The sequence below is a fragment of the Oncorhynchus mykiss genome, chromosome 5, assembly GCF_057628025.1.
Source record: "Oncorhynchus mykiss isolate SJ-2025 chromosome 5, ASM5762802v1, whole genome shotgun sequence".
Lineage (NCBI taxonomy): Eukaryota > Metazoa > Chordata > Actinopteri > Salmoniformes > Salmonidae > Oncorhynchus > Oncorhynchus mykiss.
This window is the reverse complement of record NC_143026.1, coordinates 65,291,719-65,314,686: the sequence shown is the minus strand read 5'-3', so window position 1 is coordinate 65,314,686 and position 22,968 is coordinate 65,291,719. Positions and strand designations below refer to the sequence as shown.

At 43.0% G+C, this 22,968-nt stretch overlaps 1 protein-coding gene across 4 annotated transcripts in view; it reads left to right on the top strand.

Moving 5' to 3' along the window:
* The window catches only part of ell (elongation factor for RNA polymerase II), a 41,902-nt gene that overhangs the window by 4,027 nt on the left and 14,907 nt on the right, over positions 1-22,968 (top strand). For 2 of the 4 annotated variants that reach the window (XR_016496229.1, XM_090235549.1), the window contains exons 2-3: positions 7,175-7,269; positions 17,609-17,653. Coding sequence is in view for 1 of the 4 variants with exons in the window: in XM_021603834.3 (XP_021459509.3) it covers positions 17,609-17,653 (45 nt within the window). In the remaining 3 variants the exon portion in view is untranslated. The remainder of the gene's footprint in view (positions 1-7,174; positions 7,270-17,608; positions 17,654-22,968) is intronic. The other 2 variants (XR_016496228.1, XM_021603834.3) reach the window with 1 other exon arrangement.

Sequence of the window (22,968 nt, the reverse complement as noted above, 5' to 3'; positions counted from 1 at the left end):
AGTCCAACAGGTCCCAGATGTGCTCAATGGGATTGAGATCCGAGCTCTTCACTGGTCATGGCAGAACACTGACATTCCTGTCTTGCAGGAAATCACGCACAGAACGAGAATTATGGTTGGTGGCATTGTCATGCTGAATGCCTGCAATGACGACAAGCTCAGTCCGATGATGCTGTGACACACCGCCCCAGACTACAACGGACCCTCCACGTCCAAATCGCTCCAGAGTACAGGCCTCAGTGTAACACTCATTCTTTCGATGACGAACGTGAATCTGACCATCACCCCTGGTGAGACACAATCGCAACTCGTCAGCGGAGAGCACTTTTTGCCAGCCCCGTCTAGTCCAGCGACGGTGAGTTTGTGCTCATAGGCAACGTTGTTGCCGGTGATGTCTGGTGAGGACCTGCCTTACAACAAGCCTACAAGCCCTCAGTCCAGCCCCTCTCGGCCTATTGTGGACAGTCTGAGCACTGATGGAGGGATTGTGCGTTCCTGGTGTAACTTGGGCAGTTGTTGCCATCCTGTGCTTGTGCGGTCAGCTGTCCGTCCTGCCTCCCTGTAGCACGTTCTTAGGCGTCTCACAGTACGGACATTGCAATTTATTTCCCTGGCCACATCTGCAGTCCTCATGTCTCCTTGCAGCATGCCTAAGGCACATTCACGCAGATGAGCAGGGACCCTGGGCATCTTTCTTTTGGTGTTTTTCAGAGTCAGTCGAAAGACCTCTTTAGTGCCCTAAGTTTTCATAACTGTGACCTTAATTGCCTACATTCTGTAAGCTGTTAGTGTGTTAATGAAAGCATGGGAAACATTGTTTAAACCCTTTACAATGAAGATCTGAAGTTATTTGGATTTTTATGAAAGATAGGTTCCTGAAAAGGGGACTTTTCTTTCTTTACTGAGTTTATCTGCTTTAAAAAAATAGTATCAAAGGTCTTAAATTTATTTCACCTTTATTTAACCAGGTAGGCTAGTTGAACAAGTTCTCATTTGCAACTGCGACCTATGCAAGCACACTCGTTTGTGTTTTCTGCGAGCCAAACTAAAGCATGCCGATTCCTTAAGTGACAGGTTTGCCAGCTCGACAGCGTTTACGTCTGAGGGAGCCATTGATACCCTTTTGACCCCTCTGGGTAGTGTGCACAGTGTTTTAGAATCTGAATCTGGGAGGTCTAAAGGTAAATCCTGCATCATTAATAGGGTGTTTCCCTCCGCCCTGTAGTCAGCTGGCCACAGACAAAGTAAGATCCATCTTGAGAAAGCTCAGACACTGCAAAGAAAGGAGGGAAGTTAAGATGACAATACCTTGTGCTCCAGTTTTGATATCTGCCCAGGACTCCCGAGTGGTGCAGCGGTCTAAAGCACTGCGTCACTACAGACACCCTGGTTCGATTCCAGTCTGTATCACAACTGCTGTGATTAGGAGTCCCATAGAGCAGCGCACAATTGGCCCAGCGTCGTCCGGGTTTGGCCGGTGTAGGCCGTCATTGTAAATAAGAATTTGTTCTTAACTGACTTGCCTAGTTCATTTTAAAACAACAGCTGTGAAGGGAGTGCCCAAGGTCTGGCTGGTCCTGTTTTTCCTCTGTCTGGGGACTTCTGTCTATTCCAAACACACTGCAGAATGACTCATCTTTTATTGCTTCTTGCTTTGTGAAATTAAATATTGGTTGTAGATGGAATAGAGTTCAACACTACCAGTTCATTTAGGCCTCTTGCCCCATGTTCACCAGGAGGAAAACATATAAGATGGTATATAGAAAGTATTGTTTTAACACATCCTGTTTCACCATCCAATAAAAAATTATTTCCTTTTCTAGGTCTGGTCCTCCTCTGAGAATGGTATTTATTATACAGTAGGCTTGGGCGGTATACAGATTGTCATACCGACCTTATGCCATTCCAGGATATTCGATAACACCTGCATTGAACACAAGGGGGTGCCAAAAAATGTCCGCCTTACCAGAATGCTAACAAAATTAGCACAAGTATTGGTGCGTTTTCAATGGAGGCTGCTAGCTAAATATGCTAATTAGCGCAAATGAAAATAAACAAATTTCAGAGAAAGGTAATCCCGCTCCATAAAGTCTATAGGTAGGAGCAACCAAATGTTATTTTTGTTGAGTTGGGACATTGCTTGTCAATGTGAATGAGAAACATTGTGCAAATGAACAGTCTTGACAAATGCTTGTCTGAAAGAAGACTAGTACTGGCTCGGAACAGAATGTGTAGGCTTCACGCTGTCTGTGGAGTCTGGCGTCGCTAGGGCAACGGGCCTGCCTGCTCTGCTCAGAGAACAGGCCGAGAACGGAGAAGAAATGTAAGGAAATCAAGATAGCGGCTGCTGTACAAAAACTCATCCAATGGGCCTTGACTTCTCAAACACGGCAGAAAGCTAACATATTATGCCGCATCACTTTATTAATTCAGCCGCTTAGTTGCAAGTTAAATTTAGGGCTCACGGTTTTCACGCAAGATAAAAAGAATGCGTGAAATATCTAACGTTTTAAAATGCTTATTGTAATTTCTGCTCGTCATCAAGACTAATTTTGCGCTTCAGTTGCACTTCAGCACTCAGAATGCGTTTGCAAATTCTCATCTATCAGCAGACAGAAGGCACTTTGTAACTACTGTTCTCCGGGAAAATGCAAGCTGAACTTCAAGCAAAACATGAAATGAAGTTGGCTGCAATCTTTCTATGATAAACATTACAAATATGATGGCTGTGCAACTTATTTGCTTTTTTATAGTAAGCTCATTTATCTGTGGCTACCAGCCAAATAGCGTTGCACTACTGTTATCTGATAACAGTTAAATGTTCTGCTGAATATGTTGCTCTAATGCATTTTCTGTGAAGGAACTATAGTTGTATATCCTTGATCACTCTTGAAGCAGAAAACACTGTTAGCTTTCAATATAGAACGGGACCCCTGTCAATACACAGTTGGAACCCTGCTCCCACTTTCTCCTGTTCTGGTATTTAAGTGATAATGCCCTAGAAGCTGGTGGTTGGGGGATTATATTGGCAAATGTATTGCACAAGTTGACTGAAGGTATTTACTAAAGTAGCTACAAATATAAAAATGTATTGAACTAGTTTAAATGGTATTTCCAAATACACCGGTATACCGTCCAAGCCTCACGAGGCACTGTTTTTAATCCTCACGAGGCGCTGTAATCCGGAAGCTAGCAATGCAAACAACTACATGTAAAATCACAGAGAATGCAAACAAGTACATTGCAAACATTTTATACAGTCTCTGACCTAAACTGTACAAGTAACTTAAATGCTACTGTTTGCTACTTGCGCAAAACACATTAGACAGCATGGCTTTTGATCTAGGAGAGGATTCTCTGCTGTTACCAAGCAGAGACTGATTTTGGATAAACTAACCACTTTAGCAAGATGTCGAACTAGCTACTAAATTAGCAAACTGAAAACAACACCAGTGCATTTTTAGCACCTTTTAGACAGTTAACTTAACTATTAAGGTACATGGCTGGCAAATATTTATTTGTGAATTCCATACTAGATCACCTCGTCGTTGTGCTTGTAAACAAACATCACATCACTCGGGACTACCGGTAAGCTTCATAAAGAAAAGTAGTGACCGATGAAGTGACTAATGTGATCTTTATCTTCTAACATATTGCACAAGTTGACTGCAGGTATTTACTTAGATACAAATACTAAATTTTATAATACAAAAAAGCAAATAGTTTAAACGGTATTGAAAAACCTGTTATTTTCCAAATACCCCGGGAATACGGTATACTTCCCAATCCTATTATACAGCATTCAGAGCATTGTGCTTTCCAAGTGCGTTGTGCAATAGTCCTCAGGTAGCATGGCAGACTGTTATCCATGTCTGACTTGAGCAGTGCCAACGACAGCACGTTCCTCTGCTTGAACATCTGAGCAGAAGTACAGAGTGAACTCGAGCTCCATTCTGGGGATTGCCAATCTGGAGCCTAACACACAAGGAAAAATAAACCCTAATGTGATATTAGGGCCCTAATATTTTATCCTTTTGACGCTTTGATATAAATGGACTGCAAAGTGTTAATGTGGCCTCTTACAGGATGCAGTCATCCTCTACCCAATAGTCAGACAAGTGCAGGTTGTAAAGAATTGAATACCGTCCAAGACCTTTTCAGAACATTCTACTGTTCCATCTTTTGTTTTTTGATAGGTAGTGTTTATTCAAATGGCTGCTGGTTTTCATCAAAGTATATTTTGCTGCCAGATGCCTCCAGTTACTAAAGCAGTAACCTTTTTTAGAAAAGCAACCAGTGTATGAAATCATGCCAAAACCTTCAAGATTGCACCTACAATAGGCTATTTCAGCAAAATGGATAGAAATTGAGTTGAACTTTTGGTGTCCCTCTGTGGGATGATTGACACTGTTTTGGCCCAAAGCGTTTTGGTTTCAATGTATGAGGTAAAGGCCAAGTTATTCTTGTCTTCTGTGCAGGCAGAATTCATTTTCACATTACGTTCCTTACACAGCATTGAGCTCTACGTATGATTAAAGGATGAAGAGAAGTTTATAATTTCTAACCAGTTTTTAATTGATAAGCTGAGTAAAAACATGTTTCTCACATGTGATCCAGTCTTGCTCGTAAGCTTAGAGATGTTTGCTACAAGTAGCTTCACAAACTAGCAGAGGAGATGCCTCATCTTGTCATTGGAAAGCCTTTTAGTTTGCTGGCGGGCTCAAGGAGAGATGTTAATGCTCTGGGTTGACTATTCCCCTTGACACTAAAGACAAGGGACTGATTGAGCTTTAATGAGCTGTCCTCTCTCCTACTTTTTAATTTTTACTAGTTGTCAGTTAAGAACAAATTCTTATTTACCATGATGACCTAGGTACAGTGGGCAGAAGGACAGATTTTTGCCTTGTCAGCTCGGGGACACAATCCTGCAACCTTTCGGTTACTGGCCCAACGCTCTAACCACTAGGCTACCTGCTGTTTCACTTAGTATGCACGTTTGTTGCTTCCGGTGAAGGCCTTCGATTGGCTGTCACTGGAAATTGTGTATTCCAGCCTCATAAAGACATGTTTCCACCCAATCGTGCAATCTGTCAGTTGATATAAGCCAAAATAGAATGTACTTTCTTACTGCTTTTTGCCCATTTGTTAAACAGTAGTCCATATTTTGCATTGTCTGAAACTCATGTCATTTTCTTATTTGTCAAGGAACGCACTTTGAAAGTTTGTCTCATGCCATCTGGGATGATACAGGGAAGGCTTCCGACCCTATGGGAAGTAACAGCGACGGGTCTAGATTTTGTTGCTTCGTGCTGGTCAGCCAGCCCTGGTGCCATGGATATTTAAGGAATGCTGACTCCCCAGTTTGAACAGAACGAATGGGACACTAGCGAGACCATAACCACAGCCATATGACTGCCGTGGGCAAGTCACACTGGACGGCCTGGTGTCAATGTGTACAGAGCAGACCTAATCTGCATTCTTGCTACGTCTCGTGTCTAGTCTTTGCACTGTAAAAGACACATGACCCAGTAGTCAAGTGTTGGGAGCTGCCCCAGATAATGTCCTGTCCTGCTGACAGCTGGTCTGGTGCTGTTGTTGGATCTTAACACCATGTCTGAGGTCCTGGCCCATGTGGGAACGTCTCTGTTCCACTGCCCTCTGACCTCGTCACAGATGAGTCCTTGACAATTCAGGAGGATCCTGATCCTCATAACAGCATCTGTCATTACTTTTAGTTCCTTTGTCACAGGTTAGTTAATGTCCCATAATTGTATGGTATTATGTGGGTAATTTGACTTGTGCTGATAAGCACACAACCCTGAGGGTCCCCCGTGTTGAGGGTCAGCGTTGAGGTGTTTACTACCCTCACCGCCGGGGGCAACCTGTCAGGAAGTCTAGGATCCACTTGCAGAGGAATGTGTTCAGTCCCAAGGTCCTGAGCTTAGTGATGCTTTTGTACTTGACTATTGTGTTGAACATTGAGTTTAACTTGCTACCAGAGAGAAACACAGGAAAAAAGTACCAGAGAAAAGTGTACACATCAGTCAGCGCGCTGTATGGTGATTAAAGCCTGTTCGTGAATGGTGGAATTTGATTGATCAAGATAAAAGCAGAGATTTATCTGACCCAGAGAAGTGCAACTGAAACACAAAATTAGTCCTTTTACATTCATGATTTGGAGCAAACTCTGACTGACGCCGAGCAGTTTTTCCAATAAGAATAATTTTAGATCTGTGTTGTCTGTCCTTTTTCTGCCAGAAAAACGCAGAATCCGTTACGTCACATCTTGAATAGTCTTCCCCACTTCAACCTACAACTGGAACTCCCAGCAAAGAGTTCCTTTTTAATGCATTGAGATTTTTTATAGTTCTAAGTAAGGTGTATGTATCTCAAGTTCCAATTCCTGCTGTTTGTAGAAGCTTCATAGACATGTCACCTTCACTTTCCGACTGAAATTTTCTTTCTAAGGAATTTGATTGCTCAGTTCCTCTACAGGCAGCTGTTGCAAACTAGCCTAACCTTGTAGTATTTTATATTTCGTTTTAAAGAGTGGAACAATAGTGTTATGTCGTCACTATTTTCAAACGTCACTGGTACATGAAAAAATGTCATATCTATCCATGTGGAAACGGCCTTGTCTGTCAATCATTAATTTAAGCTGTTTTAGGCCTATGTGGTTTAATACATTAAGCAGTTTTATGTAAAGTAGTACATTTTTGTTTCAAAGAAGTGTGCAGACACCTTGACGTGATTCCAAATAAGCCAACACAATGACCCTCATTGATTTGAGAGCATTTGTTACATTGAGTTTAAACTTTAAACCAGTGTTTTTATAGTAGTGCAAATATCTCCCCAGTGAGATGAGGGAAATACACCACTGCACTGTTATCTATTGGGATGTTTATTTGGTTAACATTGAGGCCTGCAATGTTTTAGGAGTAGCTCTCCTACCGACCTGACACATGACATGCTAGTCTTGTTACAGGCAGGTTCATGTGGATGGGGATTAAGACTAACTATTATTGTCTCTTCTATTGCAGGACTGTAATCCAAATAGAATGTACCCCTAATGTTAAAAGGGGAAAGCACCAGTGAAAACATTGTGCTTTTGCTTTGGCAGGAATGGGTCTGTGCATATGTCTTCTCCGCATATCTGTCTTCTCTTCGCATGCAGGTAACACGAGACTCAGACAGCTGACACTTCGCCAACTAGTCTGCAGGTCAATAACTTCCCTGTGTCCAAACCACTCATTCAAGTGCCAACAAAAGGTGAATGTTGAAGGATCACCATCGCTCAACTCTCTATTCTAACCCTGTGTTATCAGTCTTTGTCTTACGAAGGTACTCCCCGGGGAGTAGAAATCTTGGGCCTATACTCAATCAGATTTGTCTCTTTGTTGCATGACACCAGATGGTGGCCATTCTCTGGTGTTGTGTGAACTTCCATGGCCCTGTCATTGAGTCACGGTCAGAATTAGGGCTGTGACTTTACCAGTATTGCAATAGTTTTTCCATGGCAAAAATCAAAACACAAAGCAGGCAACACTTTGGTCCTTTAAAAACCTGCTGTATGTCAAATATTGTGTGCTATAGCTTGGAAAGTAAATGTCATCTAGTCACATGTAATCTTTGTTTCCATGATTGGGGCTGTTTTCCTAAAGAAGTTCAATGTGCTTTTTTTTTGTTTCCTTGCCGCAACACTAACGAGTATTGCAATACTGCGATCGCCCCAGACCTAGTCAGGGGCCACATTCTGTCCTAAGGTTAGCTCTGTAGAACATTCTGGGCTCCAGTCCCAGAGAATAGTGACATGTCAGCAGCCCATTCAAATGAACAGGCTGAGTGTTGCACTCTGTCAGTGGAGGGGGAGGGGGGAGCTAAATTCGGTGCTCTGTTTTACATTGCAGTGGTGGGGGGGGGACTGAATGTGCAGGCTCCATTAAAGGTCTGGCTGGCTAGTTGGACTTGAGCACACACGTCTAGGTAAAACCAGAGGGGATCTCTTGTCTGGAAAGGGAGTGGTTGTATTGGAGAAGATCTCTATTCTGTTGGTTAGAAATATAAAGTGCCCGTTTCAATGACTGTTTGGTATTGTTACTTGTGAAATTAAAATTCTCACATTGCATCACACATTCCAAATCATTCACTCAAATCTGACCACGGGTGTTGGTTTTAATACATTCCTTGTGCGTTGTCTTTATGCCCAATTTGCACTGAATCTGCATTCACCACAGTTTGTTCAAGTTAGCACCTCATTCTCATAAGGATGTGGCAAAGGAAGAACCTGACCCTTTTTGATGTGTCAAAAGTCACCCATGATTTGAGAACACGAAAAACCATAATTATATGACTAATGGGAAAGTACGCATGCCAGGGGCTACACTGTTCAGTGCCATGTTCTCAGCTGCCAGTGTGTGAGCTCTGTTGCTGTGTTCAGTAGGGCCCTATAACATCTGCATTGTGGAGAACGTGGACGCAATCACGGAATCCAGACATTAAAACAGAATTCGACAATATAAAATGTATGGAACTTAGTAGGAAGTCAACTAAATGTATTGAACTTAATCATGACAAGAAAAGGCATCAGTGATTTCATATTTTCTAGCCTCTTTCTGAAACCTGTGTGTAGCCGTTAGTGATGCTAATGATAACCTTCTGGTAGCTGGAAAGGCTTTTCATAAAGTGTTCTTAATTAAATGTCAACTTCAAAGTAACCTATGCCTACCTGGCAGAATGAGATCATGACTATTGATTTAAATCCAGTGTCCATTTGTTTTGCAAATCGAATTTTATGTCACGTGCCAAATTAAGCAGGTGTTTTATTTTTATATTTTAATTTCACCTTTATTTAACCAGGTAGGCTAGTTGAGAACAAGTTCTCATTTACAACTGTGACCTGGCCAAGATAAAGCATAGCAGTGTGAACAGACAACAACACAGAGTTACACATGGAGTAAACAATAAACAAGTCAACAGTGGGGGGAAAAAATAAAGTCTATATACATTGTGTGCAAAAGGCATGAGGTAGGCAAATTATTACAATTTAGCAGATTAACACGAGTGATAAATGATCAGATGGTCATGTGCGGGAAGAGATATTGGTGTGCAAAAGAGCAGAAAAGTAAATAAAAACAGTATGGGGATGAGGTAGGTAAATTGGGTGGGCTATTTACCGATAGACTATGTACAGCTGCAGGGATCGGTTAGCTGCTCAGATAGCAGATGTTTGAAGTTAGTGAGGGAGATAAGTCTCCAACTTAAGCGATTTTTGCAATTCGTTCCAGTCACAGGCAGCAGAGAACTGGAAGGAAAGGCGGCCAAATGAGGTGTTGGCTTTAGGGATGATCAGTGAGATACACCTGCTGGAGCGCGTGCTACGGGTGGGTGTTGCCATCGTGACCAGTGAACGGAGATAAGGCGGAGCTTTAGCTAGCATGGACTTGTAGATGACCTGGAGCCAGTGGGTCTGGCGACGAATATTTAGCGAGGGCCAACTAGAGCATACAGGTCGCAGTGGTGGGTGGTATAAGGTGCTTTAGTAACAAAACGGATGGCACTGTGATAAACTGCATCCGGTTTGCTGAGTAGAGTATTGGAAGCTATTTTGTAGATGACATTGCCGAAGTCGAGGATCGGTAGGATAGTCAGTTTTACTAGGCTAAGTTTGGCGGCGTGAGTGAAGGAGGTTTTGTTGCGAAATAGAAAGCCGATTTTATTTTGGATTGGAGATGTTTGATATGAGTCTGGAAGGAGAGTTTAGTCTAGCCAGACACCTAGGTACTTATAGATGTCCACATATTCAAGGTCGGAACCATCCAGGGTGGTGATGTTAGTCGGGCGTGCGGGTGCAGGCAGCGAACGGTTGAAAAGCATGCATTTGGTTTTACTAGCGTTTAAGAGCAGTTGGAGGCCACGGAAGGAGTGTTGTATAGCATTGAAGCTCGTTTGGAGGTTAGATAGCACAGTGTCCAAGGAAGGGCCAGAAGTATACAGAATGGTGTCATCTGCGTAGAGGTGGATCAGAGAATCGCCCGCAGCAAGAGCAACGTCATTGATATATACAGCGAAAAGAGTCGGCCAGAGAATTGAACCCTGTGGCACCCCCATAGACTGCCAGAGGACCGGACATCACAGGAGCGCTACAGAAGCATCGCTAACCAATGGTCTCTTGCTAGTGCTCACTTGCATTAACCCTTAGCCTACAATGGTCACGCCCCTGTGTAAAATCAAATGATTTTTTTTTTTAAATCCACATTAAAATGCGTCTGTTCAAGCTGCGTCTCAATCCGCCTATATTACCGCCTCTGCGGTGAAAGGTGGCAGAGCTAAAGTGGTGTTTGTTAAACCATGAGACATCCCGAAAATCGGGCTTCTCACAAAATTGGATGTAGCGTCCAAACGGTTTGGCCCTCAAACTACACTCTTGAAAGATGAGATTCTCACGAACACGATGATGTTCTCTGTTTTGCTCTAGGGCCTTCACCAGCCTCAAGACTCGTCTGAAGGTTCCCGGTACCAGTAACATTTAAGCATAGATAAAGATTAGTGCCTAAAATAAGGGAATAAATGCATGTAAAAAATGTACTTATCATATCTCTCAGAAAGACTCATAATAAAACATTTTGTAGGGCTCTGTCAGTGGTTGGGTGTTCTGCACTGCCAGCATCCCCTCAGTGGCAGCACGACCCTGCTCTTTCCAAAGGCTGCTCTGGGCAGGCTAGCCTCGCTTTATGGTTCATGTGAGCTCCAGACGTGTCAATGAGGAAGGAAACCAGATGGACTTCCTCTTGCTTGTCAGTTGTCGTTATTATTGTCAGTTGTCGTAAGTATTTTCCCTCCGGATATTGTTCATTACATAGGCAGGCTGACTTATAGAAGCTTGGCACTGCTTAGTGGAATTACATTTTGTGCTTTGTCTGCCATCAGGAAAATCATGTTATGCTCTTAAGTCTCATCATGCAACCAAAAGTTTCCTCAGTAGTGGTATGTTAATGGCTATGTCTGCTTGACTTGGATAGAGTAGGCTACACACTGACATATGCCCAGCTGTCTGCTGTGCTGCTACCATGGCTTCTTTAGCAGTAGTGGTGTACACCATTGTGTAATAGGTTTAAAGCTTAACCAAAGGTGAAAAGGGGAACTTGTTCTTCAATCTTATTTTTCTCTCACACATTCAGATACGGTCAGGCTTTGTAGGTTGAACGGATGATAACACTGATGGGGCTCCAAAACCCCACATGCTTTGGATGGAAGATTGTGTACAACTTGTTTACCAAAGTTATTTTGCTCAAACATTCAACCTCCAGCTGCGTACCGTTTCTAGCACCATGGTCAGCACATTCTCAAATGTTGTTTTTTGCCTTCATTGTAAGCTTGCCACACACACTATACGATATATTAAGTATTCATAAGAATGAGTGTGAGCTTTTGTCACAACCTGGCTCGTGTAAAGTGAGAACGAGCTCTTATAGGAACAGGGCACAAAAAATAATAATTTTATAAAACCTTTTGTTCATTGAAAATGGTGAATAACTCACCACAGGTTAATGAGAAGGGTGTGCTTGAAAGGATGCACATAACTCTGCCATGTTGGTTTGTATTGGAGAGAGGGGACATTGTCCATTTGGAAGACCCATTTGCAACCAAGCTTTAACTTCCTGACTGATGTCCTGAGATGTTGCTTCTATATATCCACAAAATTTCCCTTCCTCATGATGCTGTCTATTTTGTGAAGGGCACCAGTCCCTCCTTCAGCAAAGCACCCCCACAACATGATGCTGCCGTCCCCGTGCTTCACGGTTGTTCTTCGGCTTGCAATCCTCCAAACATAAAGATGATCATTATGGCCAAAAAGTATGATCTTTGTTTCATCAGACCAGAGGACATTCCTCCAAAAAGTACAATCGTTGTCCACATGTGCAGTTGCAAACCGTAGTCTGGCTTTTTTATGGCGGTTTTGGAGAAGTGGCTTCTTCCTTGCTGAGTGGCCTTTCAGGTTATGTAAATATAGGACTAATTTTACTGTGGATATAGATACTTTTGTACCAGTTTCCTCCAGCATCTTCACAAGGTCCTTTGCTGCTGTTCTGGGATTGATTTGCTCTTTTCTCACCAAAGTATGTTCATCTCTAGGAGACAGAATGCGTCTCCTTCCTGAGCAGTATGACAGTTGCGTGTTCCCATGGTGTTTATACTTGCGTACTATTGTTTGTACAGATGAATGTGGTACCTTCAGGCAGAATTGCTCCCAAGGATGAACCAGACTTGTGGGGGTCTACAATTTTGTAGGCCTTGACATACATCCACAGGTACACCTCCAATTGACTCAAATGATGTCAATTAGCCTATGGTACAATATTCTGGAATTTTCCAAGCTGTTAAAGGCACAGTCAGCTTAGTGTATGTAAACCCCTGACCTACTGGAATTGTGGTTAAGTGAAATAATCTCTGTAAACAATTTTTGGAAAAATTACATGTCATGCACAAAGTAGATGTCCTAACTGACTTGCTAAAACTGTAGTTTAACAAATGTGTGGAGTGGTTGAAAAATGAGTTGGTATGACTCCAACCTAAGTGTATGTAAACTCCCTGTAATCCTAGATTCAGATCCTTCAGGAGAGGGAAAAAACATCACCCAGATAGGCCATTCGTGTGAATTATGGTCTGTAAAGAACTTTAAACTCGTCTCTCAATTTTTTAAAACGTCAGTACTTAGCCCCTTGATAACCAGCGCCCTTCAGTATGTTGTAAAAGCATTACATGGTCGCTGCCCATATCATTGCGTTGTACAGAAAATGTGAAAATGGTGAAAATGGTTTACTTTGTTCGTGTCCAAAACGTCTTTCAAGCTGTCAGGCATTGTCTTGGCAGCAAGAGCCTCTCAGATGCTGCAGTGTACCCAAGTGGTGTCAGGGGCAACTGCTTCCACACACGTTACCACTCCACTATGCCTCCCTGCCCATGGCTTTTGCACCATCAGTACAGATACCAACACATATTAACCACAAGTCCATTTGATGTCACAAAATTGTCCAGTACTTTCAAAATATCCTCTCTTGTTGTCTTGGTTTGCGGAAGGTGTCTTCCTTAATTGACCCACCCATAAACGTAACGGACATATACCAGGAGCTGTACCAGGCCCACCACGTCTGACTAATCCAGCTGTATTCACTGTAGGATTCACTAGCTTATAATAGACGCAGTAATTGTTTCGAAACATCTCCTTGTCACTGATGCGTCGTGAATCAGTGTTTGATGAAGGCTTTCTCTAGTTTGGCCTTTTCCCCCCAAGATTGTCCCAGCCTGATCTGTGGCAGCAGGAAGAATTAAGTCCTCCACAATAGTATGGGGCTTGTCTCTCTAAGCCATTCAGTAGCTCACCATATATGATGCTCCAATCTTATTAAAAGTATGTTTTATTTTAGCAAATCAATTAATGAATTGTTCATCAGCCTAATCGCTTGGGGGTAGAAGCTGTTTAGGAGCATTCTGGTCCTAGACTTGGCGCTCCGGTGCATCTTGCTGTGCGGTAGCAGAGAGAACACTCTATAACTTGGAGTGACTGGAGTCTCTGACAATTGTATGGGCTTTCCTCTGACACCACCTATTATATAGGTCCAGGATGGCAGGAAGCTTGGCCCCAGTGACGTACGCCTTACGGTCAGATGCTGAGTAGTTGCCGTACCAGGCGGTGATGCAACCGGTCAGGATGCTGTTGATGGTGCAGCTGTACAACCTTTTGATGTTCTGGGAACCCATGCCAAATCTTTTCAGTCTCCTGAGGGGGAATACGTTTTTTGTCGTGCCCTCTTCACGACGGTCTTGGTATGTTTGGACCATGATAGTTTGTTGATGTGGACACCAAGGAACTTGAAGCTCACAACCTGCTCCACTACAGCCTCGTCAATGTTAATGGGGGCCTGTTCGGCACGTCTTTTCCTGTAGTCCACGATCCTTTGTCTTACTCACATTGAGGGAGAGGTTGTTGTCCTGGCACCACACTGCCAGTTCTTTGACCTCCCTATAGGTCGTCTCATCGCTGTCGGTGATCAGGCTTACCCCCGTTGTCATCAGCCAACTTAGTCTTACTACTCGAAAGTCGTCTTAATTCTCACTCAAACTCCCGTGGCTTATTTTTAAAATTAGCATGATTTCTTTCTAAAATGTCTGTGCAAGAGTCAAGGTTTCATTGAGTTGAGTACTTTTGCGCACCAAACAATGAAGGAAAGGCACTTCTCCCAATATAAGTGAACCCCAAATCAATGTATTTAGAATATTTGCCCCTTTTCGATGGTCCAACGTCCTGTCTGTTCGGTGCTTTCCTGGGTAAGGGGAGGGTAGCTCTTCAGCTGCATCAGATTCACAACTGTCAGTGTCCGTGCTAGCTGGGCTAACAACAAATGTACAGTTACTGATGCTAGCATTGGTTGTGCTTGTGGAGGCAGAACAACTTGCCATCAACAGGTGAAGTACTGCTGGTAGTAACAGTTCTACCAGTAGAGCTGGTATGGGTCTCTAGAGGTTGACCGATTATGATTTTTCAGCACCGATACAGATTATTGGAGGACAAAAAAAAGCTGATACCGATTAATCTGCCAATTTTTATTTATTTGGAATAATGACAATTACAACAATACTGAATCAACACTTTACCTTAATATAATACATCAATAAAATCAATGTAGCCTCAAATAAATAATGAAACCTGTTCAATTTGGTTTAAATAATGCAAAAACAAAGTGTTGGAGAAGAAAGTAAAAGTGCAAAATGTGCCATGTAAGAAAGCTAACGTTTAAGTTCCTTGCTCAGAACATGAGGACATATGAAAGATGGTGGTTCCTTTTAACAGGAGTCTTCAATATTCCCAGGTAAGAAGTTTTAGGTTGTAGTTATTATAGGAATTATAGGACTACATTTCTCTCTACCATTTGTATTTCATATACCTTTGGATGTTCTTATAGGCACTTTAGTATTGCCAGTGTAACAGTATAGCTTCCGTACCTCTCTTCGCTCATACCTGGGCTCGAACCAGGAACACAACAACAGCCACCCTCAAAGCAGCGTTACCCATGCAGAGCAAGGGGAACAACTACTCCAAGTCTCAGAGCGAGTGACGTTTGAAACGCTATTAGCATCCCGCTAACTAGCTAGCCATTTCACATCACGTCGGTTACACCAGCCTAATCTCGGGAGTTGATAGGCTTGAAGTCATAAACAGCAGAGCTGTTGGCAAAACGCACAAAAGTGCTGTTTGAATGAATGCTTATTAGCCTGCTGGTGCCTACCATCACTCAGACTGCTCTATCAAATCAGACTTAATTATAACATAACACACAGAAATGCGGCCCATAGGTCATTAATATGGTCGACTCCGGAAACAATCATCTCGTAAACGAGCGCAAACGGTTGCATATACCCTGACTCTACGTGCAATGAACGCAAGAGAAGTGACACAATTTCACCTGGTTAATACCTGCTACCTGCTAACCTAGATTTTCTTTTAGCTAAATATGCAGGTTTAAAAATATATACTTCTGTGTATTGATTTTGAGAAAGGCATTGATGTTTATGGTTTGGTACACGTTGGAGCAACGACAGTCCTTTTTCGCGAATGCACACCGCATCGATTATATGCAACGCAGGACATGCTAAACTAGTAATATCATCAACCATGTAGTTATAACTAGTGATTATGATTGATTAAGTTTAATGCTAGCTAGCAACTTACCTTGGCTTCTTACTGCATTCGCGTAACAGGCGGGTACTCGTGAGGCAGGTGGTTAGAGCTTTGGACTAGTTAAGGTTGCAAGATTGAATCCCTGAGCTGACAAGGTTAAAAAATTGTCATTCTGCCCCTGAACAAGGCAGTTAACCCACCGTTCCTAGACCGTCATTGAAAATAAGAATGTGTTAACTTACTTGCCTAGTTAAATAAAGGTGTAAAAAAATTAAATCGGTGTCCAAAATTACAGATTTCCGATTGTTATGAACTTGATATTGGCCCTATTTAATCGGTTGACCTCTACCACCCCCCCAACGGCGTACCCCACTTTGGAAATACTTGTAATAAGGAATCGTTAGACAACGCTAACTAAATGCTAATGAGGGCATTGCCAACATTTTGTACGTTTCTGACCTAAACGATCCAATTTAACTCAAACGCTACTTAACCAGCAAGGCTCTTGTTCCAGGAGGGGATTCTCTGCTGTCAACAAGCGAATGCTTGATTTTTGGAAGAAGCAAACCACTTAACTAGCTACTAAATTAGCAAACCAAATGTACAACTGCAGAGCATTTAGGACGTAATATTTATGAAATATCTAGCTGGCAAACATTTTAGTTGTGAATTCCATACTGTGATTAGATCACCTGGCGCATGCTGCACAACCGTGTGACTCACAAGGCACCGGTATCTTGTCATTGTGTGCTTGTAAACAGTGACTGGGGACTACAGTAAGCTACTGTACGTAATGTGACAGATGTAATGAAGAACGCAATGTTCTTTATCTCCTAATGTATTGCACAAGTTGACTGCAGGTGTTTACTTAAAGTAGCTACAAATATTCAAATAGATTTGAATGCTTAAAATAAATAGTTTTGGCGGTATTATAAAACCATCCCGTGGCTTGTTCCAAATACCCCGGTATACTGGCCAAGCCTATAGTCATCAGGCTATGCTCAATGCTTGTCTGATTTTATGGGTGTGCTTTGCGAAAATCTAGAGGATTTATTGACCGTGTTTGTACCCCACAACTTCATTTATCAGCCTCATCTGGGGGCTGCTAACAGCTAAAAATATTTTGAAAACTGTCAGCACCTTGAACACTATACTGATTGACTGGCTGTTGTAATGAACGGCCTGTGTGCTATAAAACAAATGACTGCCCAGGTACTGGCATGCTGCTTTTTATGCGTACAGATTATCTGATGAATATGCCTGTGTATCTGTCTGCTTGTGTGTGTGTATGTAGGTGAACACATGAAAAGGAGGAAGCTCTGCTGATTTGAAGTTGATAGCCTGCTGCTTGCTTTGCATTTCAATCCTGTCACCCTCTAAAGGGATGGTTTAATGGGTTGAGCGATAGCAAGGCCTCAACGTTTAGAGTTTGGCGCGGCATTGCGAGGCAATTTCCACTGCATGGGGGCAGGTCCAAAATGAACTCTAATCTGAGTGCTTGATGTGAAATACGTGGTTACCCCTCATCCAAAAATGACATTTTTAAAAGCTCATGCTGACAGTGATCCACTGAGTTAGTATGCAAATGGGGAATAAAGGGACTACTTCCTCACCTGTTGCTGCTTGACATATTAGTTCTATCATAATGTTCAAAGGACATTAGCTAGATTATCAAGATTAATATTTTTGTATGACTAGACTTTTTGAAGATTCATAACAAGAGTAATACGATGGTGATTTCAAGATGGTTAGATTTCTCTATTGCACAGTGCTTTGTGCAGTGTGCCTGTCACTTGAATGGGCCTTACTGAACAGTCCACTACATTTCCCCACCAAGCAGGATCTATGAAGTTTTACCCACTAAATGTACTTGTTCAGTATGATCATTTTTCAATGTGACTGTGTTAATTTGTTCTCGTCCATCTCTCTCAGGGCCTGTCTTCACAACCGCTGATACGATTTACTGGAAGCCAAGGGGTAAGTGCATTCGTAGTTTTTATCAACCTTTTAATTTTCTATCTGTCTGAGTGAAATTGGGATCACTGTCTTCAAATGATATGTTCAGTTTGCACCACCTATCAGTAAAGAATGATTAACTCAGTGACTGTCCTGTGTATAACCAGGCACTGACTAAATTGCCTCTATCACTGCAGTGAGCTGTATTTGTTGTCTGCAGGTGACTGGCAGGATTAGATTTTCCTGTAATTTTAGGGTGGCTGCACTGAGCAGGAAGAGCACAATTGTTCTCACAGCCCTGGAGTAGTGGTTCCCCTCCCAGTGTGGAGGGAAAGGAAAGGAAAGCTATCTGAGAGACAAGGACCCAGACCAGCCCATCACTCTTCCAGTTCTAGCAGCAATAGCCTGTACAATTCACCCATACATTCTGCAGTAGCATTAAAATAGAAAAAACTACGGTGAGCGTTGTTGCATTCTCATTACGAGCAGCATTGTATGCATTTAAGACATTTAGCTCTGCTAGTCCAACGTTTCTCCACCAAACGAAAGCTTACTAATGTGGGTCACTGTGGAGCAGACTCAATGTCTGAGGTAAAACTTTTCAAACAGTTTTCATGTCTTGCCTTATACCCTGTGGTGTTTACTGTGTAGATTAATCTATTTGTTATGTCAGAGGTCTCCAGAACTTAAACTTGAGCGGTGCCTCAGATCTTGCTAACGTGTCTAATTTATTGGTTTGGATAAGCTAGGTAGGCCTTATGTCTAATCAGTACTGTTTAGGACTAGATAAGCTAAAGCTAGGTGGGCTGCCTGAACAGTAGCATGTAGAGAAGGAAGGTGGGTCCTAGCAATCCAGTGAGTGATTATAGAAAGGTTTGTGGCCATTGGATTGTTATTTTTAACTTCTCTCTTGAATGTCTTTAACCCTCAGTCTGTAATATTTGATAAAGCCAGAGAGTATTGAAGGAGCAGCTGATTTCTTCTTATTGCGGTATATCTCCATCAGATGCCTGCATTTTTCCTCCCTGGCTCATTTCAGATGCTTGTATTGGGAGAGGAGGGATCAGTAATTGGTCCGATCAACTTGAGAGATCAGAGGGTTAGAAAAGATGGTGTTTGTCCGTGATGAGTTATGGCTGGGCTGGGTGTGAACCTTTTTTAGAGTTCACTGGAACGCTAATGAGAGAGGGTAATGAGGGGGGAAAGCTGCTAAATGATGTTGGCTGCTCCGTGAGTCCCATAACATTAACATTCATTCATATTGGCAGAGCTTTCATTCACAGCCACTTCCAGGGTCAGGGTGGCGTAATAGAACCAGCTCAAAGAACAGCCAGGAAAGGTAAACATCCTGTTTGTATCAGTGTTCCTCAGGCTGTGTGTCTGGCTGTATTTGGCGAGGACCGGTATGTGCCAGCGACGATGGCCCCCTGCTTTACACAGCCTCTCCTGCCGCAGTTTCATTAATTATAGTGCTGAGGATGAGACCAGAGAAGCTGCTGTGATGGGCCAGTCCTCTCGAGTCCCCCCCGGCCTGAAAGGAGGTTTTGTTTGCAAAATAAGAGGGGCTGTTAAAATCCACTTGCTTTTCAAATGTTAGTGGGGTAGGGTGGGGGACTGTGTCTGGGCCAGAGGGTACACTGGAGTGTGTCGTTCATTCAGCTTTTTGTTGAGGATTAACTTCCCCTCTTTCCATGCTCTCATTTTTTCATTTGAACATTTGCTCCGTGTTTTGGTAATGCATAATTTTGTTTTAGCATTTCCTCTGGGAGATGGCTGCTTCCAAACTTTCTGGTTTGGCTGGATGCAGTGGTTTTATGGAGGGGCACTGGTTTTTGTGGATTAACAAGGCTTTTAAAGAGGGTTGTCAGTCACCACCTGATGGTAACATGTCTACGTGAAGTTCCAGTGTACATAGATAACTGCCAGTACAATACTTTGGTTGCCCCATGCCTGCAATGGGAACAGGGCATCTGTTACGCGAAGTCTTAGTCAGGCCCGGTTCTGTCATCCTGTAGTGTCCGACTGACTCACCCCTCTGCCTTCGTGAGTTCTATTCCCTCTTAGTCATCTTGGGTTACACACACACACACTTCCATTATGTTTTGTGTGTGAGGGTAACATACTCCTACAGCTGAGGATTTCAACGTAAGTGTATGGTGTGCACATGCAGAGTCACCTCAGTTAACAGGAAGCGGTGAATGTTGATAACATTCAGCGGAACCTTTGAGTGCGGAAGCATGACTGTTTTCCTGTATTTGTTTTGTTCTTGTGACGTAAGATTAATGTAATATCCAGGCTACCTCAACTGGACATTTAGTAAATGGGGCTAATCCCACTGAGTTTCATATAAACTTACAAGGCAATTCGTTGACAACTCGGCACTGTGAAAGGCTAAATCTCTTCATGTGGAGCATGTAAGGCAGGGTTGTGCTGGAGCGGAGGCTCAGCATCTCACGTAACAGAGCCCTTGGCTCCCAGGAAGGCGGGGACACTGTTTATTTATAGATGGCCACCTGCAGGCTTCACATGTGTTGGGACCTTGGGTAAACAGAACCGAGTGAATCACTGATCTCCAACACTGCAGGGAGCCGCCAGGGGTCTGTCAGCCAGCCAACTACCCCAACACAGCCCTTGCCCTGCCTCACTCCTCTCCTGTTAGACAAGACAGACTAGCTCACATACCCAACCAACTACCCTCTACCCCAGCAAGCATAAGTCCAGGATCAAATTAGGAAATTTGTTGATTTATCTGTTCCTATGTAGGAGAAGAGGGACGCTTATGTCTGTTCATTCACCACTAAGGTCTAAGGGGCCTGGTTTCTACTAAGGGTGTGTTTGGAAATTTGCAGAATAATCGATTAATTTACGAACGCTCCACACCCATTGAAAATGGACTGTCAGTAAACGTTGGTAAAAAAGCATAATACAATTTTCAGACGCAGTCTGGATAACCTGAAAACAGCCTAACCAGCTCTGCTAGGGCAAGTAAAATGGTCAGTGAGGTGTTCTCTCATTTTGTGTCTGGAAGTAGCTATCAAGCTTGTCAACGTTAGCCAGTTGGCTTGGGTACTTGACTGCCATTGTGTGAGTCAGAAAGCTCAGATCAACCCTACTCCAGTGTGCGCTCTAAATGCTCTGAATTTAAGAATGGATAATCTGACAACAGTCTGAATTTACTCCAGTCACTCCAGATTGAATTTATGAACCCACCCACAGAAGGTGGTCGTGGTGGTACCAACTTCAGACGAATCTTGTGGATTTCATATTGTTTGAGTCCTATTAGTTTGTCGGCCAAACCTTTCGGAAGCTAAAGAATGTTTTCGTGACGACCCGATTTTCGGGATGTCTCCTAGTCTGACACCACTGTAGCTCTGCCACCTTCCACTGCAGATGCGGGCGGTTGTTTTTGAGACTCAGCCCATGCAAAAACATCTGTAGATTAAACAGATATTTGCTTATGCTAATTAATTTCCATGGGGGCGTGGACATCGACTCTAGGTTAATGCCAGTTTAGCCTACTCACTGTTTCTCTAAGATTGTGCTGTTTGTGTCCTAGATACTGAAGTCTGACAGCTCAGCAACACCTGTCTAAATTAATATTGGTATTTTCTTGTTGCGGCTTGCATTTTACAAATAATTTTCCCTCTTTAAAAAAAAGTCTGTGGCCCCTGTCATTAGATGCATCTGGACCTCAGCGCTGGGCGGTAGTCATTTCCAAGTTTGCCTAGAAGTAACACCTGTAATGTTGGCACAGCAGAGCAATTGTCTAAGTGTGGGGTGGGGGGTGAGACTGGGTTGTGTCTAGCTGGCTGTGTATTTGCTTTTACTAAGAATGTTACAGCATGGAACGTGGGCTAACCTAGCTCGGCCATGCACCCCTGTATTAGCTTGAAGCCATGCACCCCTGTATTAGCTTGAAGCCATGCACCCCTGTATTAGCTTGAAGCCATGCACCCCTGTATTAGCTTGAAGCCTCACCCTGTTACTCATCTCACACCGCCACCATGCGGAATGAATGACACGCATACCTATACTGCACATTTGTTTGTTTAATACACATACAGGCAACTTCCAAAATAATAGCACAGCTTCAATGGCACAGATTCTACAAGTGTCTGGAAAGCTGGAGGGATACAACACCCTTCAGTCTCAGGCGCTGTTCCAGAGTATCCCATAAGTGTTCAATTGGGTTGCGATCTGGTGAGACACACACTTGAAATCCCCTATGCTCCTTTGAAACCACTCTTTTGAAGTCCAAGATCTCTTCTAGCCATGGCAGCCAAAATAATGGGCAACTGGACATTTTTATACATGATTATAAGAAAAATGAGATGTTAGTTGCTTAATTAACTTAGGAACCACACTTGTGGAAGCTTGAAATATACACAGTGTACAAAACATTAACACCTTGCTAATATGGAGTTAAACCCCCATTTGCCCTCAACAGCCTCAATTCGTCGGGGCATGGACCCTACAATGTGTCAACTGTTCCACATGCTGGCCCACGTTGACTCCAATGTTTCCGCAGTTGTCAAGTTGGCTGGTAGTGGATCTCTACTCTGACTAGCTTGTTCCATCTCATCCCACAGATGCTCAGTTGGATTGAGATCTGGTGACTGGGAAGGCTACTGCAGTAAGCTGAATTCACTCATGTTCATGGAACCATTCCTGACAATATTAGCCTTGTGGCATGGGGAGGTTACCCTGCTGAAAAAATAAATTCCCAGATGGATACACTGCTGTCATGATGCAATGTTCCGCTATACTGTGGCATTCAAACGTTGCTCCACTTATCAATGTGTGCCATGAAAACACATCCAACACCACCAAAAGCCTGCGACGTTGACACATGGCATGATGGATACATGTACTTATGGATTTCTCAATACCCTAGTCCTCCCATCAGCGTGAAACAGAAGGAACCGGTATTCCTCAGACCAAGCCATGTTTTTCCAGTTCTCCGGTGTCCAGTGTTTTCATTCCTTAGCCCACTGCAATCGCAGTTTCTTGTTTTTTAATGAAAGAAGTGGAACTCTGTATGGTTGTCGGCTGCCATACCCCATTCATGTCAAGGTACCATGAGTTATGGGTCTTGGGCACCGACGTTACGACATTTACTTCCTCTAGATAGTTTAAGTTTGATCGTCTTCTCGGCGTGTCACTGGGAACCTTTTTTCTTCTTCTTTTGGTTAGACTAGTTTGATCTCAGGCTCACTCTTGGGTTGGCAAGTACCCTAGTGGTTAGCGCGTTGGACCACTAACCGGAAAGTTGCAAGATCGAATCCCCGAGCTGACATGGTAAAAATCTGTAATTCTGCCCCTGAACATGAGTTAAC